The sequence below is a fragment of the Homarus americanus genome, unplaced genomic scaffold (genome assembly GCF_018991925.1).
Source record: "Homarus americanus isolate GMGI-L3 unplaced genomic scaffold, GMGI_Hamer_2.0 scaffold40047, whole genome shotgun sequence".
NCBI lineage: Eukaryota > Metazoa > Arthropoda > Malacostraca > Decapoda > Nephropidae > Homarus > Homarus americanus.
In genome coordinates, this window is record NW_024741731.1 from 740,001 (window position 1) to 763,349 (window position 23,349).

Consider the following 23,349-nt stretch of genomic DNA (forward strand, 5'->3'; position numbering starts at 1 on the left):
AACTATTAGGTAATTCTAATTTACTTATATTAAGCAATAATTATCGCATTATCATAACCTCTGATCACTCAATACTACGTAGTTTCTGCGTTAATAGTTAATCTTCACGCTAAAAGATGATTCCCTCCCGCTTACCCTTCCCAACCCACAGATTCTAGGTGGGCGGCTCGGAGAGTTGTATGGGACGAAGCGGGTGTTCGGTGGAGCCATACTGATTGGCGGCGTCCTTACCCTCTTCACCCCATTGGCCGCCCGATCTCACTACGTCGTCCTTATGCTGCTCAGAACTGTCATTGGTCTGTCTCAGGTGAGAGGTCTAGTATCTTAGAGTCACATACAACCTATAATGTACTCTTAATTTCTTTTATAATTTACTTCATTAAATTATTCACACTATAGTTTCTTTACATCGAAATATTTACGCCATTGGAATACTCATTCAAGTGAACAATTCTCTGAGGACCATAATATTACTTTTAATGACGCAAAATATTACGAAAAATCACTCAAGCTACGGATAAAGGAGAGCCAGGACCAGGGAAGGTGAAGGAGGAAGTGGTAGTGATGGAATGGCCACAACACCATCATTACTGTTTACTTTACAACCTGTACTATTCTATATGTTCCCTACACTGCCATAGCACATATAAAACCTGTCTTAGTACTTCATTTTACGATAAAACAATGAAATGAAAAAAAAGATCGTAATTCTGTATACAAAATATTCAACAGTGGCATAGGAATATTTCATAGTTGAGGTGTAGGGATATAGCAAGGAAGTTAAGCTGTAGTAATGATGGTTGTGTTGTACATGGTGTGGTATTGTGTTGTACAGGGTGTGGTATTGTGTTGTACAGGGTGTGGTGTATCCGTCCATGAACACTATGGTCGCCAGGTGGATCCCGCCTCTTGAACGATCCAGGTTCATGGCTTTCACTTATATGTGTAAGTATATGTGTATTTATATGTATATTATACTGTATATGTATACTACCTACAAGTATATCTGAGTTAAGATTAATTATTTTTTTGTAATGATAAATTAATGTACGGAAGTAACACAATAAATGGTGTTTTTTATTCCTAAAGAAACTGTAAAAATATTGTTGCGGAAGAGACGATATGAATCATTATGTATCAATAACAGCCAACACTATAACAGTACCACTAACAACCAGCACCATAACTGCACCACTAACAGTCAGTACCATAACTGTACCACCATAACTGCACCACCACCAGCCAACACCCTGGGCACCATTATCACCATGCCCCTGTGTGGGATGATCATCGCGGAGGTGGGGTGGCCAGCCGTGTTCTACGTGACCGGGGGCGTCTCTCTGGTGTGGGTGGTGGTGTGGGCGCTGTTCATGCACGACTCTCCCGACCAGCACCCTAAAATCAGCCTTGAGGAGAGGAGCTACATCCTGCACGCCATCCAGGAGGGAACCACGCATAACAAGGTGAGGCAATCACGCATAACAAGGTCGTATTGAAGGTAAACTAATGTACGGTAGTATACTGTATAGTGTCTAAGTAATGGAGTCTTAATGAAATGAATGTTAAGTAATGTGACAAACTTTTAAGTAACTCCGTAATAATCTATGTTAACTTATCATACATTACCTTAGTTGTATACACAGCCAGGTGAGGTCTAATTAATCCCTCGGTACATAATAAGTGACGGACAAGGCAGGGTTACCACACATGCAGCACAAAATGAATAACCTACCTATTCATTATTATACACATCGACCACAATAAACCCGCTTCATTCTATGTCTCGAATAAATCTTAACTAACGACAGTAACACAGACAAGGATACAATGAAGTGATCTATGTAACAACTCTCCTCTCAGCCCAGCAGGACCCCGTGGTGGAGTTTCCTCAGCAGTGCGCCACTCTGGGCCACACACGCCGCCCACACCGGCTCTATGTTCGGCTTCAACCTACTACTCACTCAGCTCCCCATCTACATGAGCAGCGTCCTCGGCTTCTCCATTAAGACAGTAAGATCTTTCAGCCTAAAACCATTCAGAACTGATCATCTAGAAATTACTGTTCGGGCGCGTTGACATCTTCCTCAGGATTACCATAAGGCAGCCTGCATACTGTGTCTTTTAGAGTCCCAGTAATGCGGCTGCTCTTTGTCAGAGAAGAAAATACAGCTCTAACAAGGATGTAACTTTGGGGCTATTGGAAATGACAATCTTTAAGACATAAACTTACATTAAACAAAACAAATACAACATATGATGCTCCCAATGGTCAATTATGATTAAATGTTTTTAAACAAATTTCTGTTTTTCATGGTGGGTTTCGGGGACCGGTGGTAGAAGCGGTACCGTTCTTGCCTCGCAAGCGAGATGTCACGGGTTCGATTTCCGGGCCGGTGGAAGTTGTTTGGACTTACTTCCTAGCCCCCATTAGTCCCTGTTCACCTAGCAGTAAAGTAGGTACCTGTTGTAAGTCGAAAGTTGCGAATTCGTATTCAGGGAGTTGTTGGAGCTTCCAATAACTTGATGACATAAACCACTGACTCTTCAGGCTTCTACGTCCTTAACTCATGCGACATAAAGGCAAGCATGAACTTAGCATGCTTCCCTGTTGGGGGCTGTAAACGCTTCTGCGCTTCACCTTATACAAGGATGTAGGAGAGTGCCCAATAATAAAAAAAAAAAAGTGGGTTCCATTTCCAAATTTGACATTCATATTATTAATTTTTCAAAGTATTAAGAATTAAAAATATACTGTCTATATATATATATATATATATATATATATATATATATATATGTATTTTCCCTCTTATAATTCTTCTTTTATCAAAAGTCATTTAATACCTTAATTGTACTAAAATTCAAAGATATTCAAATGAGAACTAAAAGTCGTGGATCTCTAAGGTCTCGGAGGCAGAGCAAGTGGAGAGAATGAATCTTTTAGTTAGTGGCTAATTGAACAAGGAGACCTCATCTGCCTCTTCCTCTCACAGCTATGAGAAAAGGTTTTCCGTTACTTAAGTAAACAAATTCAGTCACATTAACTTTTGTCAGTAATGAACAAGGTTTCAAATCAACACAAAGTCTCTTCCTGGAATAAAAAACCTGCAATTCCGCTGCCATATTTCCTATCATGACTGTTTTCTCTCTATGTTTTCTATACTAGGCGACCCACCCTTCGTGCCGTTACTTGACAACTAATTTTTCCCTTCTAATATATCCTGTTTTTTTTTCCCACCAGAACGGCTTCTTGTCCGCTCTACCCTTCCTGTCGATGTTTGTAGGTGGGAACATCGCCGGTCAGTTAAGTGATTGGCTCGTCACCCACAAGTACCTCACTGTCTGTTGGTCTCGCAAAATCTTCGCCACTATTTGTAAGATTACTTGGACTTATGGCATAGTTTTTAGTCCTTCTCGTCCACTGCCAGTAACAGTGAGCATAATAGGAGAAAAATAAAGTGTTCCCTTATAAAACTTCTTGCATAATATACGGCTTACTGCTTTCCATTCACTAGTTTTCAATGTTAAAGAATATTAACACAGGACCCAAGTTAACACCTTGTCGTACACCATCTTACTTGGTTAACTGTCTACAGCCTTGGTACTGCCGGGGGCGGTGTTAGTGATAGTGGGTTATGTAGGCTGTAACACCACCCTGGCAGTGACACTCTTCACCATTGGCACTGCCTTCAGTGGGGCCATCTGCTCCGGCCATCGCGTTAACCACCTAGATCTCGCGCCAAATTTTGCAGGTAAAGATACTGGAGAAATCTTATATCAGTAATGTGTCAGCTCGGTACATAGGAACTTAATGGGGGCGTTTTCTCGTAATCTACCTGACTTAATTACTTGTATGGGATGTAATATACAACCATAATTCTAACATAATTTTGTTAAGTGAAAAAGTCTTGTTTTATGGATGATCTTGATATTTACTTTTAATGGCAAATATTTTATTCTCTTCCTCCCACTTGAAGATCCCCCTCCCCCCCCACTTAGACACCAAAATCATTAACCAATATTAATCTAATCAAAATTTATCCTAGATTTTTTTCTGATTTGCCTCCATTATCTGCCCACCATTCAAAATTTATATCAAATACCTGAAAATATTCTGCGTCACTGGAGTTATCATTGTTTAATGTTGCTCGTATTTTCAGGAACAACTTCAGGCATGAGTAACGCTTTGGCCTTCGGGATAGTGACGATTGTGCCAGTGGTTGTAGGTGCCATGACCTCAAACCAGGTTAGGAATTTGACCTTATACAGTATCAGGAATGTTAACTTGACCCCAAATCACAAAGCACCTTGGCCTCACAACAGACTATTAACATAATCTCTATTTCAACCTCATACCTCACAACAAACCCGCAACTTGACCTCACAGCAGAACCTCCAACACTTCTTTTTTACCTCCACCATTACCTCCAGCACCCCCATGAAAACCTCAAGTCTACCACCTCTTATTAATCTTCTTCAGAGCCTCGAGGAGTGGCAGTCGGTGTTCTGGCTAACAGGTGTCGTGTACGTCGTCACCTCCGCCGTGTTCGTTATCTTCGGTTCAACAGACATCCAGCCGTGGAACTTCCCGCAGGAGGACGAGACACAACAGCCATCTGAGGAGGAGACGGAGTTCCTTTAACCCTTTCAGGACAATTACTCAAACACAAGACAACAATACATATTTGCTCCAAACAAGGCTAACAAAGTACTCGGGTTCATACAAAGGAGTGTAAGTAAACAAAAAATAAATGCAGTTATTTAATGCAACATGGTATCTTTATCCGCCCAGTGCTTTTCCGACCCAGTCTCCTCTCACTGATCAGTAAGTGGTATATTCGCTATAGAACCTCCGCCTTTTGTTCAACCTTATATTTTAACAAGTACAAACAATGGGTTCTAATTCTGTATGATTCTATTCTTTTGTTTATTTGTAGTTAGGTGAATACATCTTTGTTGATTACCTCCTGTACATTGTTACTCTGCTGCTGTCAAAGAGTACATTAACTTCTCATATCTTATTTTGTGTTATTGATATGAAATTAGTATCCTTTACGCCACGCGAATCCTCACTTTCCATAGCTTTCAAAATTACTTAAATTTAGGAACTGTTAGTAGCGCGTGAAAATAATTATAATAGTCTACGTTACAAAAAAGTTTACTGTCGTTTTCTATAGAATCCTTAACAACAAAAAACTAATATATTTATGGGTGACTTACTTTATACCCTTTTTCAGTAAACATAATAGTATTCTTCGCTCCAACTGTATAGTTTTAGAAATTCACTTCCATTACAAATAAAGACGTTATGAGAACACATTACGCTGCCATATAAGTAAATATAATTACGTTGGAAAAGAAGTACAGTATGTAGTTGGTTATAACGACCAGACAATTACAAAGCAAATTTACAATCATCAATATCTTTTGGTTGTAAGCACGACTCTGTTCACTGTTAGGCGTCCTGAGAGCCAGGTGTTACAGGTAAGGGCCCGTGGCAGATTATCTTGGTAATTATAAAACAAAAAAAATCAACACAACACAACATAGCCTTGGTTGTAGAAATCAATAAAGGCTAAAGATGTTTCACCGGCAGAGTTGTCATGGTAATTCATGTTGGTTCAGTTTGTATCGGAGAGATGGTTTTATAGTTTAGTTTACGAACAATGACACAGAGGAAATAGAACAGCCAGGGACGCCTCCATCAAAGCCGTCAATTTTTTTTCCCGCTGGGGTCCACACGTGGGGTTGGGGAGAATAATCGAATTACAGCAAAATCTACAGAATAGATAAATTAATTAATGCGCCCAGCAAGAAATTGATGGAAGACTAATTGAGAGGCTGGTGGGTCCTGGTGACAGCACAATAGTCACTGATAAGTAATATTGAGTCGTTATCTTCTCTGGCTGTTCCTTCATTAGTTGTGTAATGTTTAATACCACTGTAAAGCTGAACTGTTTAATGCTATTACCGGATTAAATATGCATAGGGAAATTATTCTAGTATTTATAGGTGTCCAGGAGGGAGGGATAATTGGTTAACTCTTTCGATGCGATTCCAACACTTTATCGTTTTATTCTGGCCACCGCCATACAATTTTATTCAGCCTAAGGAAACCTCTGGCAGTGAAAGGGTTAAAATCTATCTCGTTAACCAGGCTGTGCAAATTACGTGAAACATACATTTGTCCCGGGGGGCAAGTGACTTTTGAAATTTACTTGATCTGACAAATTTTTTAAGGAAATTTGCTTGCCTAGATTTTTTATGAGGAAACATATATACATATTTTAAAACGTTCAAATTAATTGTGTGTATCAACTCACGGATCACTTGTGTCTGTGTAAATGGTGTGAGAGGCGGTAACCCTAGTCATGTGATGCAGTGCTTTGTATTGGTGTTGTTTTGTATTGCAAGAGACATCGTGTCTGGCCGTCAAGGGTGAGTGTCTCCAGGTTATTGCTTGACCGAATTATTTTATTTACAAATTGATGAAAAGATATCGAGGACGGGTGACGTAAGTAAAAATCACCATATAAAATAAATCACCTCGATACAAACTATTGATAATTCATTATTTTGTGATGTCGACACACACACACACACACTGTACGAGAAAGGTACACACGATAACACTGTTCGTGGCAGTGTACCGGCAAGAACACACATCTCGTCCATCTGCACACTCAGTCGTCACACTCAAGAGCTCCAGACAGCAGTTGATGGTAAGAGCTGTCATTGGAGAGCTAGTAACATTATAACACTCAACACCACAGTATGTTACACTAGAATACGTCGACCCCTCCTGCAGTTTATGGTTAGAAGGTACAAAGGGGCCTTCTGCAGGAGGGTGTGTAAACAGAAGGTTATGTATGAGTGGAGGGTGTTCAGAGGAGCCTTATAGAGGAGGGTGTGTAAATGCAAATCACTAGATAACATCCTACAGAGTGGTGTGTGTGTGTGTGTGTGTGTGTGTGTGTGTGTGTGGCCTCTGCTGGAGTGTACAGGAGGCAGTGTGGTGTGTGTCGTCCCGGCGCACCATCACCGCTTCCCTCCCTCCCTCAGATCCCTATCTTAACGCTTATTTACTCCCTGTAACTCGCTCCCTCAAGCACGAGCGTCTCATCCCTCCTCCAATACCTCCAAAAAACACCACTAGAAAAAACCCTCATTAAACTCTCTAAACCAGACGATATAACTGTGAAAAATTACCCCAATGATGACGTTTTTAACCTCCAGGGACAGACTTCCCCCGAGGCAGCTGTTCATCGTAACGAGGGTGATGTAGTTAGGGGGGGGGCAATCCAGGTCCCTCCGGAGGTTGATGGTGGTCGGTGGAGATGGATGAAGCGAGATCCATGAGGTGGCAGGGCGTAACAGGCAATAACCAGCGCGGACCCGCATAACTAATGGTAACCAGAGGGTAATGGAATGGTGGGTAGGGGGACCGTGGGCGGGGGAAGACGATATTATCTCACTTCTGTCCTCCGTGGGGGGCCTCAGGGGGCGTGGCTGGCGGAGGGCGAGGCAGAGAAGGGGAGGTCTGTAGGGACGACACCAGAGACCGGAAAGGGGTGAGTGAGGAAAGGGAGAAAGAAGGAGGAAAGAGGAACAACAAGAGCAAAAATGGTAGATAAGAAAGAGATGGGTGAAGTAGAGAAAGGAGGAGGAGGAGGAGGGCACAAGTAGAGGATGGGAGGAAGAAAGAGATGATTGAGGAAAAGAAAGAGGAGTCAAGAGGAAACAAGAAGAGGCACAGCAGAGGGGAAGGGAAAAAAGAATCTGGTAATGAAGGGGAGGAAAGACGATACTGTGATTGTTATGTAAGATGATGTTGTGGAAATGGGTAGGTGGGTGGGTGGGTGGGGTGATGGTGGGTGGGTGGGGTGATGGTGGGTGGGTGGGGTGATGGTGGGTGGATGGGGTAGTGGTGGTGATAATCGGGAGGAGCGGTAGTAGTGATTTGATGGCGGGAGAGGTGGTTAGGTGGTAGGGAGGGGTGGTTGGGTAGTGGTAGTAGCTGGGTGGTGGTTGGATGATGGACTGAGTGGGGGTAGTAGTGGCTGGGTGGTGAAAGTGATGTGATGATGCCACACGAGAGACACAGGTTCGATAATGATGATGTGATAGTGATATTGACAACCACAAGACGTCATATATCACCTGAAATTGACTTGACAACATTTCCAAGAAGCTCACACAAGGAGGCTTAATACAGTGTACACAAATTGTGAAAGAAAAAATAAATAACAATCATCTTACCTGTGTATACACCTTAGGTACAGGTTTTTGGCTTAATTAGACAAAATAAAATAATAATTAAAATAATAATTAACTATTCTCTTTTTAGCGTTAATGACATTATAGAACGATGGGTGTTAATTGTTTTACATAAGGATCCCAAGAAAAATAGGTGACTCATAGAAGACACATGCTAATTAGTAACTCACGTGTAAGTACAGGTGAACACAGGTAAACAAACTATTAACAAGAAGACAACCTTTTATTATTATGTTTTAAAAGACTGTATTAAGTGAGGTGAAAAGACTCTCTCTCTCTCTCTCTCTCTCTCTCTCTCTCTCTCTCTCTCTCTCTCCTACTCATTCCATCCCTCCTTCCCTTCCTCCCTCTTTCTATTTCCGCTCTGTTTCCCCGTCCTGATATTCCTCTGTGTGTGTGTGGGCGTGTGTGTGTGTGTGTGTGTGTGTGTGTGTGTGGGTGTGTGAGTGTGTGGGGTTGGCTGTTCGGTCCGACTAACCCATAACATTCTACGTCTACGTCTATGTCTACCGTCAAATATGTCTCAGTAATTGTAGTAATATAGTCACTAACAGTAAACAAGCTCATTAGAGGTCACCCAAACAACATAAAACATAGAACCATCACACGAACAATCGCAACTATCTACGTGCGAAGTATCTACCACCAGTCACGTAGGAGCATGAGAGGTGAGACGATACCCTCAGATCTAGACCAATGGCTGAACTTACCTTTACTAGTATATGCAACAAAGACGAGATCCAGAGTGAACTAAGTAATGTATGAACGCTGGAGGTGGTGAGGTAAGTCTCCAGATGTGAACGAGGAACCTATGTTTATATAAGACAACACCGAATTCTAATTGGCTATAAGTATCCTGGATTCTAAGTGGCCTCAAGCTCAAGAAAGAAGATGATTGGTCGATTGAAGTTAACTGGAAAAATTACGAGAGATGTTTCGACTCATTCTGGGAAGCAATTTGGCTCGTTTGGTCGGATCTGCTCGAATCAGCTGCTGTGTCGATAACCATTAAGAAACAATTTATGCTTCTGACGCAAACAATAACACAAACAGTAAATAACAATACAACACTTTACATACATTACGAAATTTACATAATATAACATGGAAATAATTAGGAATATTAGCTTTACATACTTACAATATATAATAAATGAAAAAGAAATGTATGTATGTATGTATGTATGTATGTATGTATGTATGTGTGTATCTAATCATTTCCCTTTTTATATATCTGTTTGTCTCTGTCTGTCTGTCCACTGTCTGTTTATGAGAACCACCAGGTGTAATACTGATCCGCCAGGTGTAATACTGATCCACCAGGTGTAATACTGATCCACCAGGTGCAATACTGATCCGCCAGGTGTAATACTAATCCACCAGGTGTAACACTAATCCACCAGGTGTAATACTGATCCACCAGGTGTAACACTAATCCACCAGGTGTAATACTGATCCACCAGGTGTAATACTGATCCACCAGGTGTAATACTGATCCACCTGTGATGTACGGTGATCCAGCGGGGATTATATAACCATGTTTTTCCAATCAACGAGGATTAGGTTATATAGTGGCGGATTAACACGACCCTATCTCTTGATTAACAGAGAGAGAGAGAGAGAGAGAGAGAGAGAGAGAGAGAGAGAGAGAGAGAGAGAGAGAGAGAGAGAGAGAGAGAGAGAGAGAGGTGCCCAGGAAGATCTGCAGGTGGTGAACTAAAGGAACATCGTCCCTCAATGGAATTTTGATGTGAGAGGTAGAGGGAGGAACAGAGAGGGGGTAGTGAGAGGAGGGAGGGACAGAGAGGGGTAGTGAGAGGTAGGACGGAGGTGGGTGGGGGAGGGTAGAGAATGAGAGGTAGGGAAGACCAGGAGGGAGGGGGAAGGTAGACAGTGAGAGTGAGGAGAGAGCAGGGAGGGAGGAGAGATTATGGAAGAGGAGGGGAGGTGAGGGGTTGAGTGAGGAGGAAGGGAGGGGGGAGGAAGGCTCTTGTTGTTTCTCAGCGTTGCTACACCTCCTCTTGCAAGACAATGACGGAGGTGAGGGGAGAGTGAGGGTTGGTGAGGGGAGAGTGAGGGTTGGTGAGGGGAGAGTGAGGGTTGGTGAGGGGAGAGAGTAGGGATATAGGGGAAGGGAAGATTGTGAAAGGTGAGGGGAGATTGAGGGAAGTGTGAGGGGAGAATATAGTAGTAGAGAGGAAGGGACACTGACAGGTGAGGTCACGAGGTCAAAAACCAAACAAAATCATTATATACAAAATATCATCCAATTATACCTGAGGTGTGGAGGTGTACCTGGGCAGGTGTCAAGGCGCCCCTCATTCATTAATGATTCGCAGGTGTTGGAATGCGTCATCTCTTCGCAGGTAATAATTAATGAGTGACTTTTGATATTTAACCTTTGACCTTGTATGTTTGTTGTATCTCATTACTTCTCCAGAACGCCGACTTACTGCTCCTTATTCAGAAAAAGGGACGACCTCCACCACTTACTAATTACAGGTCTTAGGGTGTCACTACAACAGGTAAAGTCTATACTACCTGTGTAACTGACAACAAGAAGAAGAAGAACAACAACATTACACCACCACCACCACCACCACCTTCAACCAGACCTCACCACCACCACCACCACCACCACCACCACCCAGCTCCTCAATATCAGTAAAGCAAAACACAAGACGGTAGCGGTTAGTAAATACACTCTCCCACCAGTGTGAATTTTTCAATACTCCATAATTTACAAGATATTACGAAAGATCCCCCTGAGAGCAACGTCCCAGCCAGTGGTAATATATTCATAGACACCTTCACTATCTCGCTGCTTCAGAATGGCGGTTTTTAATTGGTTGGCAGAGGCAAGATACCACCGACTCTCCTTTATAAGACGTATACCACCAGAGGTCCATCATCATCTTGGGTGGCCGCTGTGGTATAGTGTGGCTGCTGGTGTGGACTGCTGGTGTGGCTGTTGGTGTGGACTGCTGGTGTGGCTGCTGGTGTAGACTGCTGGTGTGGCTGCTGGTGTGGTGAGCCCCCTCCTTTGAACATTGAGAATCACGAGGGTCCAGGGTAGAGTAGCTTTCATTATTGACGATGAAGGAGACGCGTGAAATGGCCTGTCAGGGTCGTCTGTATATGTCTGTCCTATTATGTATTTGGACACACACACACACACACACACACACACACACACACACACACACACACACACACACACACACACACACACACACACACACTACCAGGGAGGGAGAGGGAAATGTCATATCATCATTGGTGTTCGACTCTCCCTCCTCCCTTAGCGATACTTAACCTGCCACAACCGGTTCAGAGAGAGAGAGAGAGAGAGAGAGAGAGAGAGAGAGAGAGAGAGAGAGATGTATATGTTTAATCTCTCCTCACATCTGACAACCTAGTGAAGAAAAAAAAATCTTAGTTCTCATCTCTCGTAATTATCCCCGTCTGTTATCGAGGACTTCTCTATCTCTTCATTTATCATAATCACAATTCTTCCTACTCTCCTTCCACATATCTTCTCGTTATACATCCCTTCTCTTCTTATCAGAGCGTTTTTCTTCATCTGCCCCTTTCATGTTTTCTTATCTATGTCTCTTCAATATAATTTTATCTTTTCATTATTGTTCGTGTTCTTCGTATTTCTTCATTCTCTCTCTCTCTCTCTCTCTCAACTAATCCTTTCCCTCCCTTTCACTTATCCCTCCCTTTCCTTGCTCTTACTCGCCCTTTCCTTCCCTTCCTCTGACTCGCCTCTCCGTCCCTTTGACTCACTCCCTATCTTTCCTCCCTTTGACTTACTCCCTCCTTCCTTATCTCCCTCTTCTATCAATTTCTTCATTCCCTTTCCTCTAACATATCTCTTCCACATCTTTCATCACCTACTCTTTTTTTTTCCCTTCTGTCTTTCTCCTCCCCCTTTCTCCCTCTTCGTTTTCCCATTCACCCTTTTCCTTTTTTACCCTCTCCCTTCACCCTCTCCTTTTTTTACTCAATCTTCTTCTCCTCTTTGGTAGTAATCCTAATTATTCCTATTTCTCTCTAACCCATTTTCGTCTTTTCTTCTCCCTACTTCTTTCCCCTTGTTATTTTCTCCCTATCTTTCCCTTTCTCCCTCCCATCCATTTTTCCCTATAACTCCCTCAGCTCATCATTTTTCTCTTCTCCCCTCCGCCTCATATTCTCCATACCTCTCTCCCGTTATCCCTTTCTCTCTCTCCCCTCTCCCCCTCTATTCTCCCCATACCCTCCTCATCCTCCCTCTTTTTCCCTGCCTCCCCTCTCGGTCCGACTATCGTGGAAATTTTTGGAGGATAATCAATCAGAGAACACGGCAATTATATTACCCGGAAGGGGAAAATCCCTGACGACGACAGATGTAAGGGAAAAAATTGTTCCTCTGCAAAAATCTGAGAGAGAGAGAGAGAGAGAGAGAGAGAGAGAGAGAGAGAGAGAGAGAGATACTATACTGTTTTGATCATTCAGTCTAAACTCTAAAGTGTGTGTAAAAATGTGTATTATCCTACTACTACTACTACTACTACTACTACTACTACTACTACTACTACTACTACTACTACTACTACTACTACTACTAATAATAATAATAATAATAATAATAATAATAATAATAATAATAATAATTAACAGTTTATTGAAAGAACATGACAGCCAAAAGGTTGAAAGTATACGATAAACAGAGACGAAAAAAAGAAGAAGTACAAAACGAAGAAAAAACCAGCGTGAACAAACAAGTTAACAATATATCTGGCAGTAGTTCTCAGTGGTAGGTGTTCTCAGGTCACACAGTAGTGGAGAATAGTTCTATGTTCTTCATCTGATGTTGTTCATTTCTCATCTAGGGTGTTAGTGGAAGTCGTGGTGGTTATTGCAGAGAATCTTCACTGTCCAATACTTGTTTCTATTCTTTACCAGTTGAGATTGTCACTTTTGTACCGTATTGTTGGTGGGGGTGAGAGGTGGTGGTGGAGGGTGAGGTGGTGGTGATGGGGAGGGGTGTTGGGGAATCCTGGTTTGGGAGGAGATGGGAGATGGGGAGAGAGTCAACCGGGCAGTTGTGGGGGCAGTGTGTGTGTGTGTGTGTGTGTGTGTGTGTGTGTGTGTGTGTGTGTGTGTGTGTGTGTGTGTGTGTGTGTGTGTGTGTGTGTGTGTGTGTGTGTGTGTGTGTGTGTGTGTGTGTGTGTTTGTGTGTGTGTACTTGTATTTATATGTGTGTATATATGTGTATATCCACAATGATAACACACATGGTTTTCGATGGTTAAAGAAAACGATGGCATAAAACAGTATCCAGGGGTGACTCCATTAATTTACAGGGTTTGGATACATTCAGTTGTGTTATTATTATTATTATTATTATTATTATTAGTAGTAGTAGTAGTAGTAAAAAAAAGTAGTAGTAGTAGCAATAGTGGGTTTTTTCGATTGATGCATTTAGACCAAAAATATTGTTATGTGTCATAGAGTAAACACCTAATACTTTATAGACACCGTTCATACGTAATATAGTCTTACGATTTTTTCTTTCTCACTTTCACCTTCTCTCTCTCCCTCCCTCTCCCTCTCTCTCCCTCTCTACTCTATTTTACTCATTCAATCTTACTCCACACTCTGTCTCTCACACTCTCACCGACTCTCACTCTTTCCTTCTCTCCCTCTACCTTCACACTTTATTTCCCTCACACAGTCACCCAGCTTCTTTTCTTCATTCCACTGCCCCTTCCTTCCATCCTTCACCTTCTCCCACTTTCCTACCTTCATTCCTCTCCCCCATCTCCCTCATTACTTACCTCACTCTTACATTCCATCTCTTCTCATCTTCTCTCCCTCCCTCCCTCCCTCCCTCTCTCCATCTCTCCCTCCCTCCCTCCACCCTGAGAAGTCGCCATGACAACCCCGACTCATAAACCTTGATTGTAATGTCGCGGCTCAACTAAATCTCCCCGGATGTACAAATATTTATCTTAAACATAAATATTTCTCCTTTTATTTTCGTTCATTTCCTTGAGAAGATGAGAGAGAGAGAGAGAGAGAGAGAGAGAGAGAGAGAGAGAGAGAGAGAGAGAGAGAGAGAGAGAGAGAGAGAGAGAGAGAGAGAGAGAGAGAGAGAGAGAGAGAGAGAGAGAGAGAGAGAGAGAGAGAGAGAGAGAGAGAGAGAGAGAGAGAGAGAGAGAGAGAGAGAGAGAGAGAGAGAGAGAGAGAGAGAGAGAGAGGATCACAAGTTAAACTGCTTTTGTATTATCTTTCAGTAGTCAGGAAGTTATAGCGACGATGTCAATTGCTTATATCTTTACTGACGTCATTGATATTGTATTTTGCTATTGTGTTTATTGAGTTCATTGTTGTTGCTGCTTTTTTCTCTCCTCCCATTTCCCGTTTTCTTCGTAATTTCTCACCGTTTCCTTCTCTTACCATCTCCCATTTTCTTAACTCCATCTCTCTCTCTTCCCTCTTTATCATCTCATTTCACATCATTCTTCCTCCCCCTTCTTCTTCCTTCCTTCTTTCTTTCCGTCTTGCCGCATCGTCAGCAGTGTTTGAAGAACATGGGGGAAAGTGTGGGAGGGGGGGGACTGCCTTAGATGCACCTTCACACTCTCCTAAACCCTGATTATATGACTCTCCTCCACTTCCCTCCCTGTTCCTTCCTTCCTGCCTTCCTCCCTCCCTTCTTTCCTTCCTTCCGTCCAGTCTCCATCCTTCCTTCCTTCTAGTTTCCTTCCTTCCCACCATCCTTCCTTCCTCTCTCCAGCTTCCTTTCCTCCATCCCATTAACTTCCTTCTCTGTTCTTCTTCACTACAGTTTGCCCCCTTGTCTCTCTCCCTCCTTCACCATCGCCTTTCCTTTTCTCTCACTCGTTCTTCCCCTTTCCCCTCCTTCCCTTTCTCTCATCTCTCCTTATCTTCCTCACCCTATTCTTTTTTATCTTCCCTTCCTATCTACCAAACTTCCTTCCTCATTTCTATCTCTTCCTTCCTTCCTTTCCCTGCTATTTCTCCCTCCTTCTTCCCCCGTTTTCTTCTTCACTTCTGTATCTTCCTCACTTTATACTCAATCAATCCTGTCATCAACCACTTATTCAATCACTCAATCCCACAGAGAAACTTAAAGCAAATCAAAACAACATCGTATCGAGTTTGAACCTAAGATGTATCCCCTAATAGAGAGAGAGAGAGAGAGAGAGAGAGAGAGGAACTATTTTTCGTTCCTCTTGTTCTTCCTGTAGTGAGTCCTGGTGTTAATATCCCCCGTCGTCAGTAGTGTGAGGCCCCTGGGAGCTGCCCGCCTGAAGGTACTAAGCCTCTAGAAGATCTGCCAGGCTTAAGTAACTGGAGGAAGTCGCTGTAGAGGTTGTGGAAAGAATGTAGAAGGTGTGTAGAGAGATAAAAGAGAAACTACAGCAAGGTTTTGTAGCTGTCTATATAAAAACACAATGAACACAAACACACACACACACACACACACGAGAGTAATATAACACAGTGGAGTCAATAAAGAGTTCTAACAATAACACGACAACAGGCCACCACCACCACCACCACCACCACCACTGCCTCACCGATCGAAGGCGCCGCCAGTCTACGCGCCCAACAATAAACCTCTCGATTGAAAATATAAACCTAAATAACCTTGGTAAGAGACTTTCCTCAAGATTGGCTGCTATTACTGTTGCGCCAACGGCACTATATTACCTGTTAACAGAGTATCAGGAGACAGATATTGAAATACAATTCTTACCGGCATTGTTAAGGGCTGCGACTGACGGGGTACCACAGGGAGATACGCCTACTTGAGAACCTTCTTTGTTTATTGTATGTAAAGTGTGGGTGTTTGAGGCGTTGGTGTATACGTTGTTGTTTGCTATGGTGTTGTTGAATGGTTGTAGGTGGATGGTGGTGGTGTTGGGTTGTGCTGGTGGGTTGTGGTGGATGGTGGTGGTTGATTGTGGTGGTGGTGATGGTGGTGGTGGGTTGTGGTGTGGTGGTGGTGGTGGATTGTGGTGGTGGTGGTGATGATGGTGGGTTTTAGTGGTGGTGGTGATGGTGGGATTTAGTGGTGGTGGTGGGTGGTGGTGGTGGGTGGTGGTGGTGGGTAGTGATGGATGGTGGTAGATAGTGATGGTGGTAGCTTGTGGTGGATAGTGGTGATGTTTAACTGCACAATAATAAAAACAGACACAAACTGATAATCAATCAACAAACATTAGTCTAAACAATAAACAAATAAATGATGCTATTAAAATTCAAACTATAAGACTCAAGCTTCACCAGTCAAGCTTTTTGAACTAGAGAATGAAGCTTTTAAAGGTTTAATACATACAGCTCTCTTACTATCACCACTTCTACTCTATTCTACAACCACAACCACAACCACAACCACCCTATTCAACCAACCATCATCCTCACCACCCCCACCACCACCACCACCACCACCACACCCTCCCCCTTAACAGGTACTTAAAGATCGTTCAAATCGCAATATTTTTCACTCCCAAGATTCAATTACTAGAAATCTATTCCCCGAGTCCGTGTGTGTGTCTGTATCCGAAACAGGTATTTTCCGGGTCGTAAACAAGAGATGAGTGCCCGAAGGAGGGAGAGGTAAACAAATTGGGGGGAGGGGGGTGGGGGGTCGGATCTTTCTTGCTGAGGGATTGGTGAAGTCAGGACACACACACACACACACACACACACACACATCAGAATATATCAATAATTACTATCTATAAAATCTAATACCAGCACTGACCCCCAAGATATCTAAAACTAATATATATATCAACTGGACGTGATGAATAATTGATTGCGGTTCTACATATTTATTAAGGTAATCCTGATATCATAAAGGTAAGCTGTTACATCTGTCACTCTCTATTCAACTCTATGAATAAAATAAGAGCCACTAATTTGCATGGTTTAATAATGAATCCTTTCAGTGTAATATATCAATGAATGATTAATGTGAAATAAAATGAATTACTTGACCCGTGGAAGCATATCGTCAGTGAATAAGATTAGGTTAGGTTAAATTAGGTTTGGTTAGGTTAGGTTAGCTTTAGGTTAGATTAGGTTAGGTTAGCTTTAGGTTAGGTTAGGTTAGGTTAGGTTAGGTTAGGTTAGGTTAGGTTAGGTTGATTAATCTTAAGGTGAAATAAACTTTAGGTGGAGGGAGTGCTAATCTTCTGGTGACCATTAATAAACTTGGGAAAGGTAGACTCAATATTAAACTTAAAATTTTTAATAATAAAGTAAAAAAAAATGTCATCAAGTTTGTTATTAAGAGAGAAGTCAGTCAGGGAGAGACTCGCCTTAGGCCTGGGTAAAGGTAAACAAATTTGTCCTCAGGTGAACATGCTTCCATCATATAAAAAACACTATAATAAAAAGATTCACTACACTTCGTCACTATTTTCATACGTTTTCGTCACCTTTGTATTTTTCACCTCTATAAACAGTAAGTTGATGTTTGTGTTTAATGTGTAGTTAAAGACACTGTTATTGGAGGCTGGTGGTCGTGTTGTGTGTAAACTGAACAAGGGGGGTGTAAACTGAACAAGAGGTGTAAAACTGAATAAGTGTAAACTGAACAAGGGGTGTAAACTGAACAAGGGGGTGTAAACTGAACAAGGGGGGCGGAGGATTGATATGTTGAGGTCTTTTAGGAACTTATAAATTAGATTGTGAAGACTTTAAGTTAACTATCACGACTCTTAACTGTGTGCTGTATTTGATGTTCTTGTTGTTGTTCTTGTTGTTCTTCATCTTCTTGTTGTTCTTGTTATTGTTCTTGTTCTTCATATTGTTGTTGTTCTTGTTGTTCTTCATCATGTTGTTGTTAGTTGTTCTCCTCCTCCTCCTCCTCCTCCCTCCTCCTCCTCCTCCTCATCATCATCATCATCATCATCATCATCATCATCATCATAATCATCATCATCATCATCATCATCATCATAATCATCATCATCATCATCATCATCATCATCATCATCATCAATCATCATCATCATCACTCCACAGGTAATAAAAACAGACACACCACACCACAAGACACACACCAGGTATCACTGTTAATATAACGTGTGTGTGTGTGTGATCAGCCTTGGGTACACCTCGCCCCCTGTCGGTGTAAACATTAACTAGAGAACGTCAAGTAGTAGTACCAGTTCGCCCCAGCAGCTGAGGTAATGAAGAATAGGTCCGGTGTGAGCTGTGAGGAATGTGAGCTGTGAGGAATGTGAGCTGTGAGGAATGTGCGCTGTGAGGAATGTGAGCTGTGAGGGATGTGAGCTGTGAGGAATGTGAGCTGTGAGGAATGTGAGCTGTGAGGAATGTGAGCTGTGAGGAATGTGAGCTGTGAGGAATGTGAGCTGTGAGGAATGTGAGCTGTGAGGGATGTGAGATATGAGGGAGGGGGGAGGAGGGGGCGTGAGAAGGAAGGGGAGGTAAGAGAGGATAGGAGTGAAGAAGAAGAGGGGTTTAGAGAGGAGAGGAGATAAGAAAGGAAGAGAATGTGGTTAGAGAAGAGGATGAATAAGAAGTCACAGAGAAGGAGGGGCAGCAGGAGGAAGAGGTCAAAAAGGAGAAGGAGGAGGAGGAGGTCAGAGGTCAAGGATGATCTGATCTAGTGACGTCATTCTTCCTCCCCTCCAATTCTTCCCCTTCCTCCCCTCCAAGCCCCACTCCTCCCCTCTATACTCCCCCCTCCCCCCCTTCCCTCCCATTCTTGATATGTGTACAGGTGTGGAGAAGATGGTGGCGTGTGTGGAGGTGGAGGTATGGAGATCGGGAGGTCAGGAGATGGAGGTGGAGATCGGGAGGTCAGGAGATGGAGGTGGAGGTCGGGAGGTCAGGAGATGGAGGTTGGGAGGTCGGGAGGTCAGGAGATGGAGGTCGGGAGGTCGGGAGGTCGGGAGGTGGAGGTGGTAGGGATAGATTGCAGGGAAAGCACTATTAGCGTCACTCACCGTCACTCTCAACACCCCATTCAGGAGCCTTTTTTACCCGCCCATTGTGACGGTGGTGGTGATGGTGGTGATAGTGAAGGTGGTGATGGTGATGATATCGTGAGGTGGTGATGGTGGTGATATCGTGAGGTAAATGGTGTAGTTATTGTGGTGGTTATGTTGACAGTAGCGAAGATGGTGGTGATGATGATGATGATGATGATGATGATGATGGTAATAATGATGATGATGATAATGAAAATAATAATAATAATGAAAATAATAATAATAATGATAATAATAATGATGATGGTGATAGTGATAATGACTCAACTGGCATGACGATGATAATACTCTATAATCCTTAAAGATAAAGAACAAGTTATTTTTTTCGCGTCCACAGAGAGCATTAGAGATTAGTTCATATTTCCGGGTTACAGCATTTTATGAATTGACACACACACACACACACACACACATTACTATATCCGGGTTACAAGCTGGTTTGATATTTCACTACATACGGGTTATACATTATCACAAACTATAGGTAGAGATGATCTTCGTTATATGAGGGTTATGTTTTGCATCTACCTTTCTAGAGGCTGGATGTGTTATTATATTATATCCGAGTTATGTAAGTTACTCCTCTTGATAATGATGATGCCGTAAGGAGAGAAATTCCTTACATCACGGTTATATATATGACATCTACCGCACCGATGCCTTTAGGGTTAGAAAACAAATAAAAATAATCCTTTACATCGGGGTTACGTATTTGCTGTTACCCCCCTCCCCCCTCTCATCCTTCCCTCTCCCTATCCCCCTCCCTCCCGTTCCTTTCTTCTCTCCCCTCCCTCCCTCTCTCTGTTCCTTCCCTCCTTCCCTCTCCCTGCTGCCTTCCTTTCTACCTTCCCTCTCCCTTCCTTTTCTCTCCTCCCTTCCACTTCCCTCCCTCTACTCCTTCCCTCCCCCCTCTCTCTCCCTCTTCTCCTTCCTCCCTCTCCTCCTTACCTCTCCCACTTCTTAAGGCAGATCTAGGTTATTATGAGGTAAATTCCTTTGAAAGACATGAGTATCGGGGTATAACTGCAACATGGGACCAGGTGGTTGGCTTGTAAGGTGTTGTGACAATGTTGGTGACCGTGAGATAATTCTGAGTCGTAGGCGTGTAGTGGTGAGAGAGGTGGTGATGGTTGGTGATGAGGGATAGTGGTTGTTGGTGTTGTATTTGGTGATGATGGTGGTGAGGGATGCTGGTGGTCGGTGAAGGATGGTGGTAATGATGTGTACTGGTGATGGTGGTGATGCTGACACAAGCCATAGTAGCATCACCTCACACAGTCATCACACATGAGACAGATTGTAAGGAAAACCACCAATATTACACACATGTCTCCTATTATCTTCATGTTAATAGGAAAACAAATCTGAACAAAACACACAAGGACAAAATCTATTATCATTCTGTCCACTAAGCTATTCTATAAAACGGCAAATTCATTGAAGAAAACGTCTTTGTCCCGTCGACCATGAAGTCTTCCCTAACACGACAAATTCTCGAGGGGATGCTGAACTCGTCTCTGGCCGCCAACTCCTCAAACGACAAAATCTTGAAGGTAAGTCTTGCGTGTCCTCTCCATCACTGATTTCTTCCCCCTCCCGTTGTTAGCCACCGTCACTGGCCCCTACACCCATACACACGTTTTTTTTTTATATTATTGTTATTTACGAGTCAATCTTACGGGGAACCAAAACCCAGGCAGTTGGGGGGAGGAAGGACGGAGGATATAAATAAAATTACAGAACGGTATTTACGGGCCATCTGTTTTTTCCTTCCGTCCGAGACTCACGCATAAATTTGTGGGATTTTGACAATATTGCTGACTGACGACTCTTTGTATGTTAAGAATTGATGTTAACTGTCATGTCAAACCTTTACACACTCCTGTCTCTAACTGATGGGAGTTTTGTTTATTTTTGTTTTTTAGTTCGAAATCTTTGCCAATTTCCAGGACGTAAGAAGTAGCTGTGAGGATGTACACGGTGCATTGACTTCTGTAGGCTGTTAGAGGCTATGGTGCGTCGCTGCCATATGGGGAGAGGACCAGGCCGGGAGGAGGGGCGGGAGGAAGTGCTACGTGAGGGGGACGAGTGTGTAGGGTAAGGACGAGAGAGGAGTGGGGTGACAGGGATACGAAGAGCAACGACGGAGTGGGCTAGGACAAGGGGATAGGATAGAAAATGATGTGATAGGCGTGGGACGACAGAGGTATGTGAGAGAGAGAGAGAGAGAGAGAGAGAGAGAGAGAGAGAGAGAGAGAGAGTAAAAACATTAAGGAAATGAAACAGGGAAAGAGAAAACAAAACCAGACAATAGAGAAACCAAAACAGACACATCGTCACCATCACCTCCTCTTCCTCCTCCTCCTCCTGCACCATCACCTCACTCCTACTGACGAACACCTACTACCACCACCACCACCACCTCCTTCACCGTCGCCTCCCGGAAAGATGACACATCAGTCGTACTTGTCTGTCATTTCCATAAAAAAAAAAAACTTTCCCGTGAAGGTGGATAGCCCAGCTCACCGCCATTGTCGCCTCCGTAACAAAGCTGAGTCGTCACAAGACCCGAGAAAACTTTTTTTCTCCCTCACGTCGAGTTTTTTCTCTTTGTTTAAATACGATAATTCCCCCAGATAATGTATTTTTTCCCCCTAAATGAGGTATTTTCTCTTCAAATTGAGTTTTATGGTTTCCTTATATACGATAGTTTTTTGTGGCCACCAAATGACACACTTCTTCCCTCAAGACTCTATAGTTTCCCTGTAAATAAGACAATTCCTCCCTATATCATTAAAAAAATTCCCTCTGAGGTGATTTTCCTTAAATTAGGCAATTTTCCCCCCAATTATGGAAAATTTCCTTCAGATAAGGGGAGAAGTAAATTACCACAATTATTAAAGAGAATATTATCTTCAATTTCATACGTCTGGCAGATATGGTGTGGCTCAGTGTTGATATATAGAGGGAAAACTTATCATACCGTAGACAAGAGAGGAGGACGTCCGAGAGATGAAGCAAATGAAGTAAATTGCTTGTTTGACCTCACCTTGTTCACTCCAGAGGCCCTCACCGACTATTACAGGCCTCTGGGAGTGGGAAGAAGTCAGTGACTTAAGGAAGACTTTCTCTCTCACTTTCTCTCTAAATCTCTTTCGTCTTATCTTACTCTTTCACTCTCTCTCTCTGGCTCTCACTATCTTTTTCTCTCATCTTTTCAATTTTGTCATTTTACTCTCTCTCTCTCTCTCTCTCTCTCTCTCTCTCTCACACAGTGGCAAGTCTCAAGGATCATCAGCATGTACGAACGTCACAGCAGTGTGTGTGTGTGTGTGTGTGTGTGTGTGTGTGTGTGTGTGTGTAATAGTGACACCTGAATGACAACGCATCCTTCATAACACAGGTATAATCACCTTAATTACCTCCATTACCTATTTAATTACTTATGTCTCGTCATTACCTATATAATTTATTCAATCATTAATAAAAAAATAAACCTGACTTATATAAAGATTTTTTTTTAACGAGTTATATGAGAGATACCATATCCTCCCGCTAGACAGACAGACAGACAGACAGACAGACACAGAGAGAAACAAAACACCACTTTATACAAAATCCCACTATGTATAAAATCCCACCTAAAGAAAACAAAAACAAAAGTTAAAAAGAAAAAATCAAATCTCAATTTTTAGTGAAAGAAAAAAGAAAGAGAAAACGTAAACTCCTTGATCGTATAAGGACTAACTTAAATATTTATGTACCCTAATGTAATGTACAGTAGCTTTACGAGTCTAGATAATATGAACGCAGTAACTTAATGGATATTCAGTATTCTCGTTGACGACTGTGTGTTGTAGGTGAGAGAGAGAGAGAGAGAGAGAGAGAGAGAGAGAGAGAGAGAGAGAGAGAGAGAGAGAGAGAGAGAGAGAGAGAGAGAGAGATTTTATATTTCAAAGTGTCATTTTTTGTAGGTGTGGGTCCTTTGTTTATGACTTTATTGTCTGTCTGTCTGTCTGTCTGT

At 42.6% G+C, this 23,349-nt stretch overlaps 1 protein-coding gene across 3 annotated transcripts in view; it reads left to right on the top strand.

Annotated features, from left to right (window-relative positions):
• Positions 1 to 4,766, top strand: part of LOC121876022 (putative inorganic phosphate cotransporter) — a 7,107-nt gene extending 2,341 nt beyond the window's left edge. For 2 of the 3 annotated variants that reach the window (XM_042380872.1, XM_042380873.1), the window contains exons 5-12: positions 152 to 307; positions 858 to 945; positions 1,243 to 1,463; positions 1,861 to 2,010; positions 3,242 to 3,374; positions 3,597 to 3,752; positions 4,161 to 4,246; positions 4,481 to 4,766. In XM_042380872.1, the coding sequence (XP_042236806.1) occupies positions 152 to 307; positions 858 to 945; positions 1,243 to 1,463; positions 1,861 to 2,010; positions 3,242 to 3,374; positions 3,597 to 3,752; positions 4,161 to 4,246; positions 4,481 to 4,642 (1,152 nt within the window). In that variant the 3' untranslated portion in view covers positions 4,643 to 4,766. The remainder of the gene's footprint in view (positions 1 to 151; positions 308 to 857; positions 946 to 1,242; positions 1,464 to 1,860; positions 2,011 to 3,241; positions 3,375 to 3,596; positions 3,753 to 4,160; positions 4,247 to 4,480) is intronic. The other variant, XM_042380874.1, reaches the window with a different exon arrangement.
• Positions 4,767 to 23,349: the final 18,583 nt, after the last annotated feature.